General features: G+C 41.7%; 1 protein-coding gene and 1 long non-coding RNA gene across 2 annotated transcripts; one reads left to right on the top strand and one right to left on the bottom strand.

The window, feature by feature from the left end:
* Positions 1–433: 433 nt before the first annotated feature.
* On the bottom strand, positions 434–3,106 carry LOC132768399 (uncharacterized). The gene is made up of 2 exons (XR_009630701.2): positions 3,016–3,106; positions 434–525 (listed from the first exon to the last, which is right to left on the bottom strand). It is a non-coding gene; the product is annotated as an uncharacterized lncRNA (long non-coding RNA).
* Positions 3,107–3,251: 145 nt separating this feature from the next.
* KCNJ2 (potassium inwardly rectifying channel subfamily J member 2) lies at positions 3,252–17,120 on the top strand. The gene is made up of 2 exons (XM_060764221.2): positions 3,252–3,419; positions 11,659–17,120. The coding sequence occupies exon 2, from the start codon at positions 11,882–11,884 to the stop codon at positions 13,157–13,159; it is 1,278 nt and encodes a 425-aa protein (XP_060620204.1). The 5' UTR covers positions 3,252–3,419; positions 11,659–11,881; the 3' UTR covers positions 13,160–17,120.
* The last annotated feature ends 390 nt before the right edge of the window (positions 17,121–17,510 follow it).

Raw genomic sequence — 17,510 nt, 5'->3', positions numbered from 1 at the left:
TTGCCTTTCTCTGAGGCTGAGAGACTGTGTCCTGCACAATGTCGCCCAGTGGCTGAATGAAAATTTGAATCCTGGATTCCAGAAGCAGAATCCAACATTCAAACCACCTGGTTCTTGGGTTGTTGTAGGTTTTTTTGGGCTATATGGCCATGTTCTAAAGGCATTTTTTCCTGACATTTCGCCTGCATCTATGGCAAGCATCCTCAGAGGTAGTGAGGTCTGTTGGAACTAGGAAAAAGGGTTTATATATCTGTGGAATGACCTGGTTCTTATTTAATTTACGTAGCTGCCATACTTGACAGGCAACTTAAAAACTAACACAGACACACTCTACGTACTTCCAACTTTTTTTTACGACAACAGCTATAAGAAAATACTGGTTTTCCTGTGGAAATCTTTCTTTGTGTTTTTCTTGCCAGGAACAAGATTCACATCTTTCACAGCCCTTTATTACAACATTTCTGGTGAAAGAATGATTTATTTGCTGGTGTCTGACATCACTTCACAGGAGGAAAACCAGGGTCCCTGAAATAAAAGAAAAGTCCTTTAGTGCCTGGTCTGATTATTTTATTATAGTAGTAGTAATAATAACAATAATACTTTATTTATAACCCATCTTCTCTCCCCGAAGGGACTCAGTGCTTTTGGGAACCTAAATGATAAAACTGGCAAATCTGTAGAATTTAACAATGATCCAGCATTTCCATTCTTCCCATGAGATGGCATTCTGAGACTTACATCGAGATTAATCACAGCTTTCATTTCCGAAACCAGCTCCACAATGCAACTGCTCTACAAAGTCACTCTTCCTCTGCCTACATGATAGATTTTAACTTTCAATTTTTTTCAGCCCTTCCATTCTCTCTATCCATGACTCACAAGACATTCCTTCAAACCAGCCCCTCCCCTTTTTTTCATGTCAGGAGTGACTTGAGAAACTGTAAGTCACTTCTGGTGAGAGAAAATTGTCCATCTGTAAGGACATTGCCCAGGGGATGCCTAGATGTTTTACCATCCTGTGGGAGGCTTCTCTCATGTCCCCCCATAGTTGACAGATGGGCACTTGAGGATTCGAACCGCAGACCTTCAGGTCAGCAGTTCAGCCAGCACAAGAGTTTAACCCATTGTGCCACTAGGGGCTCCTGCCTTAGCTCATCTTGCTTCCAAATGTTCTTTTGCACCAGCCTGTCCCTATATCAGTGGTTCTCAACCTGTGGGTCCCCAGGTGTCTTGGCCTACAACTCTCAGAAATACCAGACAGTTTACCAGTTGTTATGATTTCTGTGAGTTGAAGGCCAAAACGTCTGTGGACCCACAGGTTGAGAACCACTGCCCTATACTCTCTCATTCCAACCTCCTCTCCTTTTCACTTACATCCTTTATCTGTTTACCCCATCTCCCTTCTCTCCCCCTGCCCTCAGCTTACTTAAGGAAGTCACAATTTTCCTGAAAAGAGTTTCTGTGCTCAGGAAAGGGCAAAGAACAAACTGCTGGCCATATCTGTGGCCCCCAGAAAGAGAAAAAGGCATGGAAGCTAAGCCTCTGCAACAGGTAGAAATACCACTCTGCTCCCTATCATCCTCACCCTTCTCCCTTTTGTGACTTAAAAAAACTTCAGTTTAAGGCACAACTACACAGAAGAATGAATGCATTTTAACTGCCATGGCTCAATACTATGGATTCCTGAGAGTTGTAATTTGGTGAGGCGCCTGCACTCTTTGGCAGAGAAGGCAAAAAAAAAATCTTGCAAAACATCAACCCCTATGACCCCACAGCACTGCAATATTTTGATGTTTCACCATCCTTGTGGAAGGCTACTTTCATGCCCTTGCATGGGAGGCTGGAGCTGACAGAGGGAGCTCACCCATACTCTCCCCGGATTTGAACCTCTGACCTGTTGGTCTTCCATCCTGCCGGCACAAGGATTTAACCCGTTGTACCACCAGGGGCTCTCTGCACCCTAGGAAAGGCTTGTAACCTTTTATTTCTCCACAGTCTTTGAGATCCCAGCCAAGCTCATTATAATCTTTAGGCACAAACCAAGCAGGTCTACAAAAACCTTTCTCCTGGTCAGGGAGATGAAGGGATCTTCCTTCTGTGTATTCACAGCCAGAATCCCTGGGATGTTGTGTGGTTTGCAGGCTGTATGGTGTTGTTCTGGCAGCATTCTCTCCTGACATTTCACCTGCATCTGTGGCTGTCATCTTCAAAAGATCTCAGATGCTAGAACAGCTTGGAAACCACACAGCACTCAACCCATCTCCCTTCTATTGCCAGGCTGGCCCAAACCTCCTCTTCCTCCTCCCTGCCAGAAGTATTGCCAAAGGCTTTCACGGCTGGAATCACTGGGTTGTTGCGGGTTTTCTGGGCTATATAGCCATGTTCCAGAAGCATTCTCTCCTGACATTCCTGACATCTATGGCAGGCGTCCTCAGAGGTTGTGAGGTCTGTTGGAAACTAGGAAAATGGGGTTTACATATCTGTGGGATGTCTAACCTGGACACAGCATATTATTTGAGAAAATATAAAATCCTGGACCACTCTGGCATCTACCATGTCACAAAGAAAGAAAAGCTGCAAGGCCATTCAGTACTAATCAAGGTGACCAATTGCAGCATTTACACTTGCCTCTTTCTCCCACCCTGGACATTCCAGATATATAAACCCCACCTGCCTAGTTTCCAACAGACCTCACAACTTCTGAGAGTGCCTGGCATAAATGTAGGCGAAACGTCGGGAGAAGATGCTTCTGGAGCATAGCCACACAGCTCGGAATACTCACAACAAACAACCCATTTCCAGAAGCACCGAAGCCTGGCGTCCCGCAAGGGATATTCAGTCCTGCCAGGAGAGAAACCCCCTCCCCTCCCCTCTCTACCTTGGATCAATCCAAGGCTGCGGTTAGCTCACGGTTTGCAGAGCCAGAGACAACGCGTTTTGAAGGGGGAAGGAGGGAAAGAGAGAGAGAAGAAAAGAGCAATCCCCTTGGCTTTGGAAGAGCTGTCTGTCGCCGACCTCCGCGATGGAGAGAAGGTCCAGGAGAGGCGCCCCCAGCCCCGCTTCCTGTGCATGCAGCTTCTTGCCCGTCCCGTCCTCGTGGCTTCCCTCGCGCAGACTGAGTCCCGGGTCCGAGGCCGCGCGACGGGAGCCCCCGGCGTCCTCGAGCCAGCCCCCTCGTCTCCCATTGGCCCAGGCAGGCCCCGGGGGGCGGGGCCAGGCGAGCCGGCAGGAAAAAAAAGAGAGCGGAATCATAAATCACATGGGTCGCCCTCAAAAGCCAGGCAGGCGCGTTCTCAGGGCTTTCATTCGCAGCGGCAGCCGGCAGCAGCTTGGGGCATGCTTTGCTTCCCCCTGGATCTTACCCTCTCCTTTCCACAATGTTCATCACTGCCTAGCTTTTAAAAACAATCCACCGACAGGTAAGCAGTGGGGCGCTTTGTTTTCCTTCCTTTTTCAGCCTTCAAACTTTCTGAAAGCATCAGCACCCAAGACAAAAGTAGCCTTTCTGAACCTTTCCTCTCCCCTCCAGGATCAGGGTAGTATTTGACTGTCTGGTGTTGTGTTGTTGTTTTTTTTTGAAGGTGTGGCAGAAGTTGGGGAGACATCCTATCTTCTGTTTAAAGTGGGTTTTTCAACAGGCTCCAGCTTCCCTCTCCGGGATCTCAGACAGAGTCCCAGGTAGACAGATCTCTTTGCAGCCCTTGGATCTTCTTTTGCTCTCTTGCTTTTCCCTGCCACAAATGGCCTTTGCAATGGAGCTGCTCTGGATTGGAAGTTAGGAAAGAATGCTGTCCAGGCTCTGGATTATTTTGGCTACTTTATGATTTTTTCCTTCTTTTTTCTTTTTCCTGCCGGTGTTTGCAACTCTGTCGATGAGTCAGGAAAAAAAGGTCACAGCCTCTAGACTTTTAGGTCTTCACAAAGCGTTCTCAAGCAGGTTGATGGCTCTTTTTTTCCCCAAACCACTTGTGGATTGGGTTGTTGTGAGTTTTCCAGGCTGTACGGCCATGTTCCAGAAGCATTCTTTCCTGACATTTCACCTGAATCTATAGCAGGCATACTCAGAGGTTGTGCAGTTTGTTGGAAAGTAGGCAAGTGGGGTTCATATATCTGTGGGCTGTCCAAGGTGGGAGAAAGAACTCTTGTCTGCTTGAGGCAAGTGTGAATGTTGCAAATGGCCACCTTGTGTCTGATGAGGTTGTGAGAGGTCCTCAGAGGTTGTGAGGCTCAGGAGAGAATGCTTCTGGAACATGGCCTTACAACCTGAAAAACTCACAACAACCTAATGAGTCCAGCCATGAGAGCCTTAGACAATACAGGCATCCTCAGAGGTTGTGAGATCTGTTGGAAACTAGGAAAATGGGGTTTATATATCTGTGGAAAGTCCAGGGTGGGAGAAAGAAGTCTTGTCTGCTTGAGGCAATTGGACACAGCTTCATGCTAGTACAAAGCAACCTAAACCTCACAACCTCTGGGGATGCCATAGATGCAGGTGAAACGTCGGGAGAGAATGCTTCTGAAATATGGCTATACAGCCTGGAAAACTCACAACAACCCAGTGATTCCTGCATGAAAGCCTTTGACAATACACTTGTGGGTTCTTCCCCTTTTTATTTAGAAGCCTCCACTTGAGTTACTATTCTTCTTACCCCCTTTTCCAAGATGCCAAAGATTGGTAAAGAAATTGCATCACTTTCGTTTGCTTCGTCAGAGTTTCCTCTCCACAACTCCTTCCTTCTTTTTAAAATACAATCAAATCGAGAACTAATCATTCTGGCTCTGCTTTCAGCCCCTCAGAGACTTTGCCATCTGAAAATAGTTTGTGAATGTGAGCAGCTCCTGCAGCTGAGCCATTCTGGGGAGAAATAAATAAACCAGATATTTCCTCCCTATCATGCCCAATCTTTCCAATATTCCACTTTCGCCAGGTTTCTTCCACCCATCTTCTAGGTTTATGTATTGTTTTGTATTCTGTTTCTTCTCTTTCGACACTGCTTTGCTTTTCCATCCTGAGAAGAGGCATTTGAGTGACACTTCTTCGTGAAGACCCTGTCTGTCAACATCTCCTGCAATCAATTGGAACAAAAACCTTCCTCAAAAGACAACAAAAAATCTGAAAGTGGAAATGTAGGCATTTCCACTTTCTGATTTTTGTTACTGTGTTGTTGAAGGCTTTTGTGGCCAGAATCACTGGGTTGCTGTGAGTTTTCCGGGCTGTATGGCCATGTTCCAGAAACATTCTCTCCTGACATTTTGTCGGCATCCTCAGAGGTTGTGAGGTCTGTTGGAAACTAGGCAAGTGAGGTTTATATACCTATGAAATGTCCAGAATGGGAGAAAGAACTCTTGTCTGTTTGATTCAATTGTGATTGTTGCAAATGGCCACCTTGATTAACATTGAATAGCCTTGCAGCTTCAAAGCCTGGCTGATTGCTGCCTTGGGGGATTTTTTGTTAGGAGGCAGTATCTGGCCCTGATTGATTCTTTTCTGGAATTTCCCTCTTTTTTTTTAGTGTTGCTCTTTATTTACTGACCTGATTTTAGAGGTTTTTGTTGTTGTTGTTTGTTTTTTAAAATCAATTCTGATTATTTATATATGGGGGGGAGGGAGTTGGATTGTATCCAAGTTAAACTCTTGGGGATTCTGTGCCGTGCAGCTTCACAAAAAACAGTGGGGCAAAAAAAAAATGGAGTTGAGATTAATAGCCCATCAGTAACGGAAGATTGAGAAGGCTGCTGAACAAATGGAAGAGGAAGGCACGCTCCCATCATTGATTTGCGCTCTGGCTCCCAGCCATTCTGTTTACCCAAGGCACAGGAAGGTAGCAGTTAGGTTCACCTTAGCAACCTGTGCCTTGAACAGCCTCAGCAGAACTGTGCAGTGTCAACTGGGGAATTGCTGCTATGTGCTCATTAGCAAACTCTTTCTTTTGCTCTTTCTCCTGGTCCTTTTGACACCTCAGATCTCTGATCATTACACATGCACTGACCTTGCTTGTCTCCTACTCCTTTGTCAGTTGTTATTGTTATCATGACACTGCTACTGTAATCTTAAAGAGCCAATATATAGAATAAGTGCTTATTGTACTTTTAAAGGTTGTATATTATTTAATGTCATGGCCTATGGCTAGTACAATAAACAATTCATTCATACGTATTGTTGAAGACTTTCATGGCTGGAATCCCTGGGTTGTTGTGAGTTTTCCAGGCTGCATGTCCATGTTCCCAAAGCATTTTCTCCTGACATTTCACCTGCATCTATGGCAGGCATCCTCAGAAGTTGTGAGGACCTCACAACCTTGAGGATGCCTGCCATAGATGCTGGCGAAACATCAGGAGAGAATGCTTTAAGGAACAGGGCCATACAGCCTAGAAAACTCACAGCAACCCAATTCATTCATACTCCTTTGTCAGAGTAATTTTCAGCCATTCAGTGTGCTTGTACTCCAGTGCGTTTTTTTGAGGTAGAGCTTGGTCAGGCTCATAACCCACCAATTCTGTTGGTTTTAAAAACCAGTAGTACCTGTGTGTTTGTTTATAGAAGGAAATGTTGACTTTTCTTTAGGAAGAAGCAGAGATTAAGATCATGAACTGAGCATCTTCCAGAGACACATTGTTGTAACTTTGTCCACAACTGGTCCTAAGCTTTTGGGAAAGCCAGATCTGTAATACAGTGTTGTAGCAGGTGGGTTACAACACTGATTTCTCTTCAAATCGAATGTGGAAAGACTGGTGGTGGATAGATGTAAAAACAGGTTGGAAGCATAAGGATGGTGTAATAGAGAGAAAGGCAGACTTTGGCTAGACCCTTGGGACTTATACACTTGTTCTGTGGGAAATGAGTACGCCCTAGAGGTATTTGGTAGTTCTTCTGGAGTGTGTGTGTAGCAGGCATGGGCAAACTTTGGGCCTCTAGGTGTTTTGGACTTCAACTCCCACAATTTCTAACAGCCTCAGGCCCTTTCATTTTCCCCTTCAGCCACTTAAGTGGCTGAAGGGGAAAAAGAAGGGGCCTGAGGGTGTTAGGAATGGTGGGAGTTGAAGTCCAAAACACCTGGAGGCCCAAAGTTTGCCCATAACTGGTGTGTGTAGCCAATGTGTTTTGCAAAGAGAGGCTGATGGGACATCTACATTACTACAAGAAGGTCTGTGTGTGCAGGCACAAGTGCATGACAGACAGATGGCAGAGAAAGGGGGGGAGAGTTGAGAATCCCCAGGGACTAAGAAAGGATCATTTTACTACTAGAGCTTTAGGATCTTTTTTACAAGAGACTGGCACATCCCAGATCCTATGTCTGTGTTGTAGGTTTGGAACGGAACCGTAACCTGTGTGAAGCTGTAGCCTTGTTTTTGTGTAGTCATCACTCAAAAAATTCATGCATGTAAAAGAGAGATGTGGATCTCTCTCAGATATTTCCAGGCCCTGATGCCTAGAACATATTCTGCCATATACTTGGTAGGATTGATTTCTGCATCTGCTTATGGGGATTTATCACCTTTGCCTGGAGATTTGCTGTGAATGTTAACCTGCTGCCCCACCTTCTTTGCTTGTATCCTAGTTACTTAAAGGAGACCTGGGCAATTTGTGCATTTTAAATAGCGAATATAGTTATCCTGTAACCAAGGCTGGCGGTGTGTGTGTGTGTGTGTGTGTGTGTGTGTGTGTGTGTGGTAGACTAGAGCTTTGTTGCACAAACTTCTAGATACAGTCTATAAATAATGGAAAAAGCAGTACCCCGGGCTCTTTTTTTAAAATTCATTTAACCAATCTGTGCAAGTGGCAAGTGGTGAAACTCTATTAGATAATAATACCATGCAAATGTAGAACATATGGAACAATTACTATAACTGGTAATGGAAATCTGCCAATAATAGGTACTCAGTGCTATTTCAAGGCTTCTAAATTGAGCAAGCATTTCATAGGAAGCTGGTATTATGTTTGAGTGATGCTTGGAATTTGATCCAGAGCCCAGAGGTCAAGGTGGTTTTGGAAAGTCTCATATAGACATCCTTTCAGATTTTATAACTGGTCTGTTTTCCTCTTTTAAATCCAAGGAAAATTAACCCCAGACTGCATGGCATACAAAAACAATTTGAACATGAAGGTGCAACATGATATTGATTATAAAATGAGGTTCCTGGCAAGGAACAGTCTGCAAACCAATAGAACTGTCCTTTGGTTAACTTTTTAATTGGGATAGAATATATTATTAGGAATATAACACATTTTTATGCAGCTCTTTTAAGCTTATGTATAAGCCAAAAGCAAAATAATGCAAATTGACACTGAAAGTAGTTTTGATTTATAGGGTTATATACTGGCTGAACTAGAAACCAGTTCATGGAAAACTGAGCTACTGCCTTGAAAACAAATTTCTAACTAGAATTGTTGAGAATCCTATTTCAGTCCAGCTTTGATAAGAATTTGGCTAAACTGAATTTATTTTGCACATTCAGAATAGAGAGAGCTTGAGTTGACAGTTGTTTTTAATTGAATGTGGAAGAAACCAATGCCAATAGATTTGTTTTGCCACGCATTGAGAGTTTTGACTTTTAAGTGTCTGCTTCAACCTAGCAAATTTCACCACTGAATTAGAATTGACAACTTTTTTCAGGATATACCTTATCTTAAATATCAGGATGGCAAACTATTGAAACATGGACCTATTCATGCTGGAAAGGTGTGTGGCTATTGAACCAGACCAATACAGATGGGAAATAAATAAATAAAACTTTATATATAACCCCCCCTCTCTCCCCAAATGTTCTTTTAAAAAAATATTGCATTTATATCTCATAAAGTAAAGATAAATGTTTCCCCTTGACATTAAGTCTAGTCATGTCCAACTCTGGGGGTGGTGCTTATCTCAATTTCTAAATCGAAGAGCCAGGGCTGTCCATAGACACCTTCAAGGTCATGTGACCAGCATGACTGCATGGAGCGCTGTTACCTTCCCGCTGAGGTGGTGCCTATTGATCTACTCACATTTGCATGTTTTTGAATTGCTGGGTTGGCAGAAGCTGGGACTAACAGTGGGAGCTCACCCCACTCCCCAGATTCAAGGCGCCAATCTTTCAGTCAGCAAGTTCAGCAGCTCAGTGGTTTAACTCACTGCACCACCAGGGGGCCGATACCTCATCAATCTAGTTTCTAATTATGGTGAACCTAAGGATAGATCCCCTAAACCTTCCAAACAGCCAAATTTTCCATATTCATGATAAGAACATGAATTGTTGTGGGGAAGGAGTGGGGTTTAATGAAACAAGCAGAATTATCCTTCTCTTTGTCAAATCAATATAAAATACTTCATCCTGTAATGTTATATTTTGCTAGATGAGCAAGGCCATCTTTGTAGAAAATTTGATCGTTGGAAGCTGCCAAAAGATATGATGAAATAAAAAGCATGCTGGTGATTAATTTCAGGAGAATGTTACCCATCTGAAACTGCTTTCAGCACCCATGGAAAGAGTTCTAATATATCCTGGCTAGACTTTCAATTTCCAACCATTTGAGAAGATCTGCTTTCTGTTATCTGGTAAATTACCTAACATATAAGGTTACTTTATGCAGCTGTGACCCAGAAAATTACACAAAACGTACAGCGTCATCTGGTTCTTTGGAGATCATGTGCTAAGAAAATCCAGTTCTATTTTGGTTGCTATACTAGACTTTTAGGGTTAAGTATACTAAGATCTGAACTGGATTTGCTAAGCAGGAACTTTTTTACTTTTGGATGATCTGTGGCTTTTAATTTGAACCAATGAAGATTTTTTTTTTTTAATCTTAGCCTGGATTGGACTTTATATGATGCAATACCTGTGTTCCTCCTTAATTTAAGAATAAAGTGTTAAATGCTTTTTATTAGTTTAGAAATGTCAAATTGAGTCCCAATAGTGAGGCAGGAGAGAGTAAATGAGGTCAGTATCTTGTGTTGTCTGCTGCCATTTTAAATAACCTAGATTGTTATGGAGAGATGGATGATTTAAAAGAATGAATTTCATTTTGCCAAAAGAAATTGTGTTTTCTTTCAAATCTACAATTTTAATAAGGGCCCCGAGGTGGCGGCGGGTGGGGTGGAGGGGATACTGGAATCCCATGTATACTTCTCTAGGAGTAAGTCCCATTGACCCCAGTGAGTAATCTAAGTAATCATATACAGGATAGCATTGCGTATCCCATGTAATTCAATTGTATCTTCTTCTTTGCAAACATGTATAAGATTGTGCAGGATAATTACTGTAAACCTGTGTACTCCTGCTGCAATGAGCTACTGATGGATGGGTTTTCTGGTTTGAATAAGAATGTTGCACATCACTACTTGTCTAGAATTGGAGAATAATCAAGGCCATTATTTTGTTTGCTCACTATACTCTGGTACTCTGTACTACTTGGTTTTGACATGCAGTACAAGGATTGCCATTTTTTATTTAGGAAGTAGGACAGGACAGGGTTTAAGAAGGTACTTATTTTGGCTGAAAGCTCCCATGCTTTCCCAGTTGGCATGGTGAGTTAACATGCTTTCTAGGGGATTCTGAAATGTTAGTCTTGAGATGAGGTTTCCTAAACTCTCACAGAATGGGTGACTATCTTTGTACTCAATGAACTCAGTTCTCCCCCTGGCCTTTAAAACTTTGGCCTTACATAGATTTCCATGAAGTTCACATTCATATTTATTCTACTAGCAATAATAATACTTTCAGCCACCATCCTTACATTGAATGCTTACCATCAATCAGCACAAAACTTGCATTAACTCACTTCTTAAATGATAACAGCAGTCCCCAGTGTATACTTTTTAACAAGCTAAAGAAGGCCCTTTAATTGGATACAAGAACATAAAAAACTGGTACAAATCACTTCAAGGATTTTCTGTTCTAGGAATCTTAAATGAGTTGTGCTTTGATAGCTCATGTAATATGTAGCTATTAACCGTTGGTACAGGTGGCAGGATAGTACTATTTCTTGAAGCATTGGATGACAGCTCTCATTGGATGACAGCTCTTTTTCTCCAAACTTAGGCTAATGGGACATGGAACCACATGAAATCAAGTAGGAGAGTAAATATCGATCTCTATTTTAAAGAAAGTTATCTTGATAACTGTCTAAGAATCATGAGACAGAACTAAAAGTCAAAATACTGCCTGTGAATTTGACTGTTGGTCAGTTTGGAAAGCATTGTTTTATTTCCTTGGTTTACTCATAGTTTGACCACATTTTAAATAAGTATAATAGAAGTCTCCAAACTGCATGGTCATGTCATACTGACTTGGAGACACTGGAAGTTATACAGTCAAAAAGTATTGTTTCCAAACTCAGGTTTTGCATGCAGATCAGATTACATTCCAAAAGCGTCTCCCACATTCTCCCAATTTTAGCATGATTCCATTGTCCCTATCTTTGCCAACATCTTATATATTGGCTTTATTTACAAGAAAAAGTATAGACATTTGTTATGAGTTTCTGTTGAGATGAGGACTTTAACTCTCCAGCCTGTTGAGTTGCACTGGATCAATTGTGCAGTCCTAGAATGAATAAACATGGCTTCTTAAATAAGACTAGAAACCGCACTTTCAAATATTGGGCATGGGGAATCAGAAATGTAGAGGTGTGTTTGTTACAATATTTGCTAACACATAATATTTTTCCTCTTGTTGCAGGCCATGTCTCCTTGTGGCAGATGATTGGTTGCTGAGATAACTCTACCTACCTATCCAAAGACCCTCTCCTTGGCACAGTCAAGGACTGACGGAGGCACCAGCTTCTCCCTTTTTTTCCTCTGAGTGTGTTCCACTAGAACATTCAAAACTGTTTCTCCAAAGGGTTCTGCAGAAACTCAGACTGTTTTGTAAAGCAGAAGCACCAGAGTCCACAGCGGAAGCGATGGGCAGTGTGCGAACCAACCGCTACAGCATAGTTTCCTCAGAAGAGGACGGCATGAAGCTGGCAACCATGGCGGTTGCCAATGGCTTTGGGAATGGGAAGAGCAAAGTACACACCAGGCAACAGTGCAGAAGTCGGTTTGTCAAGAAAGATGGCCACTGCAACGTTCAATTCATTAACGTGGGTGAAAAAGGCCAGCGTTACTTAGCAGACATCTTTACCACTTGTGTTGACATCCGTTGGAGGTGGATGTTGCTTATCTTCTGCCTGGCTTTCATCCTCTCGTGGCTGTTTTTTGGTTGTGTATTCTGGTTGATTGCCTTACTGCATGGAGACCTAGAGAATGGGGACCGACCTTGTGTCTCTGAAGTGCGCAGCTTCACTGCGGCCTTCCTCTTCTCCATTGAAACACAAACAACAATTGGCTATGGCTTTAGGTGTGTCACTGACGAATGCCCCATTGCAGTCTTCATGGTGGTTTTCCAGTCAATAGTTGGCTGCATCATTGATGCCTTCATAATTGGCGCTGTCATGGCTAAGATGGCTAAACCGAAAAAACGAAATGAAACCCTTATCTTCAGCCATAATGCTGTAATAGCAATGAGGGACGGAAAGTTGTGCCTGATGTGGCGGGTTGGGAACCTGCGCAAAAGCCACTTGGTAGAAGCACATGTGAGAGCCCAACTCCTCAAATCTCGAATCACTACCGAAGGCGAATACATCCCTCTAGATCAAATAGATATCAATGTTGGGTTTGACAGTGGGATAGACCGCATATTTTTGGTGTCACCCATTACAATTGTCCATGAAATAGATGAAGAGAGCCCTTTGTATGACTTTTCTAAGCAAGACATGGACAATGCAGACTTTGAAATTGTAGTAATATTAGAAGGCATGGTGGAAGCCACTGCCATGACCACTCAGTGCCGTAGCTCATACCTAGCAAATGAAATCCTATGGGGCCACCGTTATGAGCCTGTACTATTTGAAGAGAAAAACTACTACAAAGTGGATTATTCTAGGTTCCACAAAACATACGAAGTGCCGAACACGCCTCTCTGCAGTGCCAGAGACTTAGCAGAAAAAAAATACATCCTTTCTACTTCAAACTCATTTTGCTATGAGAATGAAGTAGCTTTAACGGGCAAAGAGGAGGAGGACAGTGACAATGGAGTGCCCGAGAGCACCAGCACAGACACCCACCCAGACATGGACCATCACAGCCAAGCAGGAGTGCCCCTGGAGCCTAGGCCTTTGAGGCGAGAATCAGAAATATGACTAAAGGAGGTGATTTCTATGTTGGTTGAAATCTTTCTCTCAGTTAACAGGCATGCTGTTTTGAGAAGTGGCTACAAACAGTTTTTCAGACGATGGTACTGTTGAAGACATGGACACACAGTCCTGAGGAATCATTTCAGCCTGGTTTCCAAGTGCTGTTTTCAGAGAAGAAACAGTAAATGTGTGAATTTGGAACAAGAAGCACTATGTCTGCTCATGACTAAATGGCACATATATGTTGTAGAATAAATTAATGTATATATTTTTTTAACAAAACTTGAACTTGCAGGCAAGCTTTGGTTGAGTTGTAATGTTTGTCATCTATTTTTTCTCTCTCTCCCCCTCTCCCAAAATGCTTCTCTCTTGGGAACAAGAATGTTTTTAATGGCATAACAAAGGCAAGAGACTGCCTTACTTTTTTTTTAAAAAAAAGATGCTGCTAACTACATGAACAAAAATTATATTTTTTTTGTCGTAGTGTAGTATTCATGTTTCTTTCATATATCCTTTTAAACAATCACAAAAAGGTGATGGTGGGAGGGAGACCCACAGTGTTGAAATTGCTAGTTTCAGTGCTCTGGCAACCAGTCAAAGGGACTGGTGATGCTGGAGAATCAAAATGTTTTATCGAGGCTAGTAGTTTGGTGGCTAGAATCAATTTCCCTCAGTACTATCCCGTTACATAAGGGATGTTATGCAACGCAAGGCCAGGCAATAGCCTACAGGGGAGAATTCCCTTTAAAAATGTGTTGGGGAATGGAATGAGATTTATTTTTTATCTAAAATATTTTTTAATTTCAAAACTACCTAAGTGAATACCAAAGAGAAAAGAAATGCACACTTTTGCACAGCGAAGTTTTTTTTTAATTTAAATAGGTTGTTTTCAGACTATTTTCCTCCCCAAAGATCCTTTACATGTGGAGTATTTTCTAATGCACCTTATCTTGAGAGTAAAACTAAGGATACATTTAAAAGATCTTTCACACATATATGGGAGCAAACACCAGCAGAATAATGGCAGAAAGTCTAATGCTAAGCCATGTTTACATTCCAAAGCAGCTTCTGTAACATAGGACCCCATTACAAAGTGGACAGGCATTTTGAGAGACTGAACCCTCAATGATAACCAATGGTATTGTCAGGATCCATCTGCTGTTCAATCTATTTAATGTTGATAAGCACTGACAAAATTACAAATTCTACCAGAAAGGATCACTGCTAGACTGTAACAAATGTCTGTTATTGAAGCAACATGCTAATTTCAAGAAAAGTGAAACTGGCATGGAGAAATCCAAAGGAAAGATCTCAGTAACGGAACACTTTTTCATTGCCAGAACTAGTGTGGCAGAAAGTAGATGCATGTTACTATTATCTAGATTGCTTGTTGAGGGGATAATTAGTTTGAAGGAAATAATGCTGTAAAAGAGTTCCCTTTTCTACTTTTTAATGGCTTGAACAGACTTGGTGAGATGATTAGTGGATGCCAAGTCTTCACCAAATTTTTTGAACAGCTACTGAGACCTTCTGCTGAACCGTGACTGTAATGGTATTTTTGGATCTCCTGCCAAGAATGCTTTAAAGATTCTCTGTGCCTCTAAGATCAAGTGTACCATTTTAGCTGCACCCAAAAGTTATACATATGGAAACTCTCCCAATAGGGAGGAACTGAAGGTATCACCAAGGATTCATACCTGAAACTCTTTTACAGTATTGGATCCCACTGTATGCCATTAAAAATAGCTTGTTCTGGATCTAGTGTTGTGTTCTATAATATCTGTGGAGGTTTTGCCCTGTGAGAAAGAGGCAACCATAAGTAATGGGGCACTTCCCAGAAAATGGGATTGAAGCAGGAATGGTGGGTTCTGGACTGCAAAAATTGGATATGGCAAATGTAAACAGGTTTATTTGGGTTTCCTCATAAGGCAGATATGGATGCACCATATATTGGAGCTAATTGTGTAGGCAAATAAAAATGGGGCAAGCTGAATTTGGATGGTAACCCAGTCATCCTCTGGGTCAGAGAAACAATGAAAGCAACTGAACCTGACTTGTGCTGCTATTGTGATATATTTTTGTAAAGAAAGATAAATGCAAACCAAAGAGTATTTAGTGACATGCTATGACAAAAAAGGGAGGAAGCTATTCCAAAATGCACAAAGCTACCACTTGCAGGACTTGAGGTGTTAGATGTAAGGGTGAGTGGAGAAAGTGTTAAAATATTTTTGTTTTAAAAATAGACACACACAGAAAGGGATTTTTTTTCTTTTGAAAACCTGCTATTTCTTCTTCTTTTTCTGATGCAGAGTTGATTGTTGATCTTTCTTTTCCAACATGCAGGGGTTTGTGTTTTCATATTTAAAAGAACCGAAAGAGAAATGTACACTTTTTATAAAGTTTATCAAGTATTTTCATATTTAAAGCCAAAATGTAAATATAAGTCCATTTGAAAAGAAAGAAAGGAACGGCCAAGATGGCATCAGTTAGAACCTGTGATGCTACTGGTTAGCATGGTTTTTAGCAAATATTTGCAAGCCTTATGGGATTTCTAATGCTATGAGTTTTTTGTTATTTATTTAGGCATGGATGTTTCATTTGACTGTTTTTTCCCCTTGCTAAGGCATTCTTTATTCCTGCTTTCAGATTGCTAAAGACTTGATGAGAGTGGATAAGCTATTGAACTTTCTGTTGGCTTAGATTTTTCCCCTCTTCAAGTAACCCTTTGGTCTAAATCAGTGGTTCCAACCTGTAGGCACCCAGATGTTTTGGCCTTCAACTCCCAGAAATCCTAACAGCTGGTAAACTGACTGGGATTTCTGGGAGTTGCAGGCCAAAACACCTGGGGACCCACAGGTTGAGAAACACTGGTCTAAATCCAATTGCTTGTCCCATCTCAAGCAGATTCATCAAACCAATCAGCATTGGATTAAAAAAAACATCTTATAGTTGTGATGAGCAATTGGGTTTGGACCATTGTATTTATCTGTTTGCTTCTGCATGGGGAAAGTGTTAGCAAGAACTTTTAATCTGTCTAGATATCATGGTACCTGCCCTTAATTATCTTCATAATTATTTTAAAGCAAGCAAATAAACCATGCCTCAGGAAGCCTAGGTTCCATGATCATTGGGAAGCTACAGAAATGGCATATTTTAAGTAGCTGATAAGGACAATTGTGCAAAATGTTGAGCAGTATAGCTGGGTGGTGCAATCGCCAACCACTTAATGCTGATAGGAAATTTCCCACTGACTTCACTGGAATGTGGATTGCATGCTAAGTCCTCAAGCCACAAGTACGAGTTAAGGCCCATGCAGTAATTTTCCTCTTCCCTACAAATACTTGAATGAGGGCCCATTATTTTTTCTATGGGACTGTCTTACATAAGGAGGGCACATCCGAGGTAGGCTGTGCAGCTCTGTTGTTTTTCATTGGTGGTCCGGAGTTCTCAAGTCAAAAAGGTCACTGCATAGATGTACAATGCAATCACAAATCACCTTTTTTTGTTAGCTCTTCATTTTATTACACATGCTTTTGGCAAAGACAAAGGGTTCCGGGTCTGCTATTTTTGGTTCTCTTGTGTCCTTTTGTGTGTGCGTGTGTGGGATTACAAAGTAAAACTGAGAAGTACTGTAATGTCTTTAAAAAATAAAAACAAACCCTGGCTGCTGCTGACCATTTTCAAGATAGGAGGGTGCTGCGTAGTTGCCATCCCACAGGCAACCTAAGAGTTCTCTCTTTTTCTCTTCTTCTCATAAATGGATTTTCTGTCCTGCAGCTGTTTGTAAGGTGAACAAACCAATAGGCATTTGACAATCGTTCTCCCTTACTGTTTTCCTGTTTGCAGCCTTTTGTATCTAAGTCTTCCTAATGTACTGCACAAATCATGGATTGTACAGATTTTTATATGAATATATATAAATATTATGTCTTATTTTATTATTTCTAAATAAATAAAAAATAAAGTATTCTTGCACATTTTATGTCTTCTCTCTTGAAAGAAACAGTGTGTTAACTGCAGTGTGCCCAGCCGTATAGCCAGTTGGTTAGAGTATAGGACCATGGGCTTCGTGAGGGCCTGATTCAAATCTGCATTTGGCCATCAGATTCACTGGGTGACCCTGTACATCTCTCTCTCAGCCTCAGGAGAGCAATGGCAACCCCTCTCTGAACCAAGCTTGCCAATAAAACTCCATTAATAGGAAATGACGTGAAGACAGACAGCAACAAAAACATGCAAGAGTATCCTCTTTCTGGATGTAAAAGTAAAATGTGAAAGCAAATTGTGCAACAAAATTAGATTGTTTCACATCCCTCTGGTATAGATGTTGGTCTTCCTATCTTAATGGGATGCTGGC

Source organism: Anolis sagrei, chromosome 2 (genome assembly GCF_037176765.1).
Source record: "Anolis sagrei isolate rAnoSag1 chromosome 2, rAnoSag1.mat, whole genome shotgun sequence".
In the NCBI taxonomy this organism is placed as follows: Eukaryota; Metazoa; Chordata; class Lepidosauria; order Squamata; family Dactyloidae; genus Anolis; species Anolis sagrei.
The sequence above is the reverse complement of the archived record's forward strand: the minus strand, read 5'-3'. Positions and strand labels throughout refer to the sequence as shown.

Excerpts from the sequence above, each read along its gene's own strand:
- KCNJ2 (XM_060764221.2), top strand. The coding sequence starts at position 11,882 with ATGGGCAGTGTGCGAACCAACCGCTACAGCATAGTTTCCTCAGAAGAG.